Genomic DNA, 6,000 nt, shown 5'->3' on the forward strand with positions numbered 1-6,000 from the left:
TCTTCTTCCTGCCATTCCTCTTGTGACGGATTGCTAGTCCCTAATATAGGCCTAAATAGTGATATAAACTTTTACTTGCAGGGCAGACTACTTTAAAACTGCTATGGCCTTTCCTCTAAGCCCATGAGAGTAGATGAGGTATTTTTAAGTACTGCAAAATGTTTTAAGTACTGCAAAATAATCTGCAAAATGTTTCGAATATAATGTTCAAGACTCTTAAAAATAAAGCAAGAAATTAACATTGTCTACCTGTAGAGATCAGACTCCAAAAGTGTAAGCTGACGTGCAATTTCTATTGGATGAAGTGTCATGAGATCAAATGTTTCAAACTGTCCTGGTCTGCTGATATGCCATTCAATTGGTGGAGGTGGACTTTCAAAGGTAATATTATGGCTTATTCCATTTGCCTGAGCTTGCTTCTTCCTCTTGATGATCTTAGCAATTGACTCTATCCATTTCTTCATAGCTTTCCCTGGAAAAAAAAAAAATAAACAAAAATGCCTTTTACTTGACAGACATGACTGCAAATCTTCATTTAATTCTTAACTTTCACCCAGTTTCAACAATTACTAACTCATGGCCAATTTTTATTTTATCTAACCCTATTCATGCCCTCCCTTTACTTCCTACAAATCCAAGACATCATATTTCATTCAAATTTAAGCATCTCTAAAATACTCTTTAATAACCACAATACCATTACCACACATAAAACTGACTTCTTAATACATTGTTATCTTCAAGTATTTTGTTACTGTTCACATTTCTCTGATTGTTCCATAAATATTTTCCTTTTTTTTTGAGACAGGGTCTTGCTCTGTGGCCCAGGCTGGAGTGCACTAGTGCAATCTCAGCTCACTGCAACCTCCATGTTCCAGGCTCAAGTAATCCTCCCACCTCAGCCTCCCGAGTAGCTGGGACTGCACATACCACCATGCCTGGCTAGTTTTTGTATTTTTAGTAAAGACAGGGTTTCTCCATGTTGCCCAATCTGGTCTCGAACTCCTGGGCTCAAGTGATCCACTGGCCTTGGCCTCCCAAAGTGCTGGGATTATAGGCATGAGCCACTGTGCTCGGCCATAAATATTTTCTTATAGTTTGAAAAAGGATCTGAACAAGATTGCAGGTATTGCATTAAGTCAATGTGTTTCGAGTTTCCTTTAATCTACAGGTTACTGATTACTGCATATTTTTGCTTGCACTTTGTGGAAGAAATGGTCATTTGCCATGTTTTCCTGTCCTCTATATTTTCTGTAAACCAGGGATACAGTGACTTGATCTGATTCAGGATTAATTTTATGACACAAATACTTGTCAAGAATACTTCTAACAGGAAGTGTATAATGTCTAGTTACCTTTTTGTGATGTTACCCATGCACTCATGATAGTTCCCTAGATTTATTATTTTGCTAGGAACTGAGAAATGGTGATATTCTACCATTCCTTCTTCACTTACTAGTTGAAATACTTCTACAAAAATAAACTTTCCCTCATGAACTATTTGGTTATCCTGAAGTATAACTAGTATAGAAAAGAACTTTGGACATTAATGTAACCATTTACTTAATTTATTCTAATATGTCTGTGCATTTTAGAAGCTTCTTAGATTGTGTCTAATCCAGTGTTCTCACCTAGAATATGAACTTTTGTTAGTTTGTTTTTTTGTTTGTTTTGAGATAGGGTCTCACTCTGTCTAGGCTGGTGTGCAGGAGTGCAATTCTGGCTCACTGCAGCCTCAACCTCTGGACTTAAGTGATCGCTTCACCTCAGCCTCCCAAATAGCTGGGAATACAGGTGCACGCCACCACGCTCAGCTAATTTTCATATCTTTTGTAGAGACAGCGTTTTGCCATGTTGCCTAGGCTGGTCTGGAACTCCTGGGCTCAAGCGATCAGCCTGCCTCTGCCTCTCAAAGTGCTGGGATATTCTAGGTGTGAGCCATTGCACTGGCCTAGAATACAGTTTTAAGGCACACATAAAAATGTATCATAAACATCTCAAAGTACAAACAAAGGAATAAGTTCTTAACTTTCAATAAATTCCCCTTAAAGAACAAGTAGAACACAAAATAATTTATGTTTGTTATGGTATTTGTAAAGCCCTATCATGTCAGATAAAACATACATGTTCTTGATTCAATAATATACATTTGGTGACCCACATGTTTAAATGTTCATGGCCTAGGGTTTCATTTCTTGGGCTATGATTCTGAAACTTCAAGTAGGAAACTATCTTTCAGGTGTCAAATATACCAAAAACATTTCCAGAAGATGTAAATATTGCAAGAGCTGTTAATCACCCAAAATTAAAGAGCAAGATTAAAGAAAATAAGAAAACATAAAATTACACATATTTTTATTCAGTTGAAGAAATGGCAACCTTGCAATGAGATAAAATTAAATAGCTTAATTTTATTAAGAGGACTTTTGACTTTAAAAGAAATAATCTCCTCAAAAACTTGAAAAGGCAAGGTTCTAAGATCTCAGATGATTCTAAACATATGTGAGCTCCTTGGCATCTATAAAAAATTTTCCAAATGTTATTTCAGCTTTTTTAAAATGAAAAATGCTGGCCAGGCGCAGTGGCTCACGCCTGTAATCCCAGCACTTTGGGTAGCTGAGGCGGGTGGACCTGAGGTCAGGAGTTCGAGACTAGCCTGGCCAACATGGTGAAATCCTGTCTCTACTAAAAATACAAAAATGCCAGGCATGTTGGCACGTGCCTGTAGTCCCAGCTACTTGGGAGGCTGAGGCAGGAGAATCACTTGAACCTGGGAGGTGGAGGTTGCAGTGAGCCGAGATCACACTATTGCACTCCAGCCTGGACAACAAATCAAAACTGTTTCAAAAAAGATGGGGGGTGGAGGGAGGGAGAGAGAAACAGTTTAGTTTCTTAAAGTCACACAAATTTGAAAATAAGCTCATGTGCAATATAAGATTCAATCAAACCTTTAAATAATATACCTCTTACACTTGAAATGAAGGATTCTAGTCTTTCAAGTAATTCCAAATCTCTTTCAAAGTCATAAAAATGATGTTCAACCCAATGCCGAAATACATTTAAGATCCTGGTAAAATGGAAAGAAACATATTTTAATGAAACCTACGTGTTCAATTACGCTTCTTCACTTCTCTAATGCCATGATGATAGCTTTATATACAAGAGTCAATATAATATTCAAAGACTCTCAAATCTGTATTTAATTAATACCTTAAGTGCTTCAATTACAAGAGAAGAGTAGGTCTCCAAACTGTGTATTAATTATTAATAAAACATATACTCTTAAAATACTTATAAGCATAAAAATAGTGGTTTCTGTGCTTCCCATTTATGTTAAGGAAAAGTACCTTTCTTTTATTCATATGCAGAAAACTAATGCTCTATATTACAAAAGCTATTTTAAGTTCTTAAAAAAGCAGTTTTTAAGGTTTAAATTTTGATATATTTTTCACTTAAAATGGAAAACCAACTAAGATGTACTGCATCTGGTTCTAAATCCAAGTGCTATCATCAAATTTCTTTTTCTTTTCTTTTTTTTTCTTTTTTTTTTTTTTTGAGACAGAGTTTCGCTCTTGTCACCAAGGCTGAGGTGCAATGGCACGATCTTGGCCCACTGCAACCTTCACCTCCCGGGTTCAAGCAATCCTCCTGCCTCAGCCTCCCAAGTAGCTAGGATTACAGGTGCCCACCACCACACTCCACTGATTTTTGTATTTTTAGTAGAGACAAGGTTTCACCATGTTGGCCAGGCTGGTCTCAAACTCCTGACCTCAGGTAATTCTCCCATCTCAGCCTCCCAAAGTGCTGGAATTACAGGCATGAGCCAACAGGCCCAGCCTACTATCAAATTTATACGTAATCTACAAATAGGCCTACAATGTCTTATTTCATTTCAAAAGACAAAAATAGAAGAACTATTTTGTTTTACAGTATCACAAAAATGATTACCTATCACTGTGCAAAGAGATTTAATCAACTATGCAAATGGAAAGGAAAGGGAAGATAAGGGGAGAGGGAAGAGGCAGGAAACAGAGGAAGAAGAAGGGAAAGCGAAAGGGAAGGAAGGAAGAAAAGAAGGAAACTAATAGGCATGCCATGGAGAGAAAATATTTGCAAAACGTTTATCTGACAAAGGACTGGCATTTGGTCCTACTCAATATACTCCTACAACTCAGTAATAAAACGACAAGTATCTCAATCAAAATTAGACAGAGGATTTGAACAGATTCTCCACAAAATATGAATGAAATACCACTACATACAACAGTTTGGCTAAGGCATAAAGACTGACATTACTAAACATTGGTGAGAGTATGGAGCAACTAGAACTCTCATACATTGTTGGTGAGAATGTTTGGGAAGTTTTGGCAGTTTCTTTCAAAATTAAACACAAACCTACCTTATGACCCACCCACTCCACTCTGAGCTATTTATCCAAGAAAACTGAAAAATATTCACAATAAGACTGGCAAGATAAAGTCCATAGCAGCTTTATTTATAATAATACAAAACTAGAAAAAGCCCATGTATCTTTCAGTGGGAAAAATGAATAAACTGGTATATTTATATAATAAAACACAACCTCACAATACACTGACATACAAGCAAAACCACGGATGAAATTCAAAAGCATGGTGAGTGAAAGAAGACACAAAATTGAGTTTGTAAGAATGAATTTATGTAAGAATCTAAAACAGTTAAAACTAATCTATGGAGGGAGAAATCAGAACATTGCCTTTGGGCAGTGGGAACAAAAACTGATTAAGAAGGAACATAAGGAAACTTTCTGGAGTGTAGTAACATTCCATATCTTGAAAGGCGTTTGAATTATAGAGATGTATGTTTTTGTTAAAACTCAGCAAAAAGTACACTTAAGATGTATCTTCTCTCTTCAGGGGCAGCAAGAAAAAAATGTATTTCATTATATGCATATTTTAGAAAAAAAGAAAAACAAACACTGAACTGTTAATGACATACAAGTTGAAGTATTTAAGGAGTGTACTTCAAAATTCATGCAAAAATTAATTAATGAGCTGACAGATGAATGATAAATGAATAGGTATATGAATATATATCAACAGATGAATAGCTATCTAGGTGGTGAGTTTATGGGTGTTCATTGTAAAATTCTTTCAATTTTGCTACATGTTAAAATTTTGCATAATAAAATGTTAGAAAAATTACTACCATCCATTTTACTAAAAATCTTTCGATATTTATATAACAGGTTTAATATCTTGGCTTGGATTTCAGAGTTTTCAACTCCACCCACCTCCATATAGTTAATCTCATCTACTACTTCTTGCAATACAATGTCTACATTTCTCTCGGGTCAATGTCCTTACCTGTGTCCTCAGCACATCATTCTCGTTTCTGCCTCCTTGCCTTTGTTCATACTATTTCCCATGACCCTGAATACATACAACCACCTTTCTATCTATCTAAAGCCTATACATCCTTTAGGGGCAATCTCAGATTTACCTTCTCCAAGATGCCTTCCCTAATTACTCTGGCCGAATCTTTGCTAGTCCTGCAATTTTATAGAGATGTATTTTTCTAAGTCATTAAACACTCCAAGTAGAACACATAAGAGTTTCATGTGTCTTTTTTCCCCAGTAAGGTCCCCAATAAAGCCATAATATGACAGTCTATGTTACTTCTGTACTTAGCATAGTTATAAGTACAGGACTGAGAACACAGCAAACGCTTAGAAATAAATACTTAAAGAGCTTATATGGGCCGGGCGCGGTGGCTCAAGCCTGTAATCCCAGCACTTTGGGAGGCCGAGGCGGGTGGATCACAAGGTCAAGAGATCGAGACCATCCTGGTCAACATGGTGAAACCCCGTCTCTACTAAAAATACAAAAATTAGCTGGGCGTGGTGGTGCGTGCCTGTAATCCCAGCTACTCGGGAGGCTGAGGCAGGAGAATTGCCTGAACCCAGGAGGCGGAGGTTGCGGTGAGCCGAGATCGCGCCATTGCACTCCAGCCTGGGTAGAC

At 37.1% G+C, this 6,000-nt stretch overlaps 1 protein-coding gene across 3 annotated transcripts in view; it reads right to left on the minus strand.

Annotated features, from left to right (window-relative positions):
* The window catches only part of SOS2 (SOS Ras/Rho guanine nucleotide exchange factor 2), a 118,643-nt gene that overhangs the window by 28,487 nt on the left and 84,156 nt on the right, over positions 1 to 6,000 (minus strand). For all 3 annotated transcript variants that reach the window (XM_032244540.1, XM_032244539.1, XM_032244541.1), the window contains 2 exons: positions 2,964 to 3,067; positions 250 to 472 (listed from right to left, as the gene is read on the minus strand). In XM_032244540.1, the coding sequence (XP_032100431.1) occupies positions 250 to 472; positions 2,964 to 3,067 (327 nt within the window). The remainder of the gene's footprint in view (positions 1 to 249; positions 473 to 2,963; positions 3,068 to 6,000) is intronic.

Source organism: Sapajus apella, unplaced genomic scaffold, assembly GCF_009761245.1.
Source record: "Sapajus apella isolate SASKATOON/1434 unplaced genomic scaffold, GSC_monkey_1.0 scaffold55, whole genome shotgun sequence".
NCBI lineage: Eukaryota > Metazoa > Chordata > Mammalia > Primates > Cebidae > Sapajus > Sapajus apella.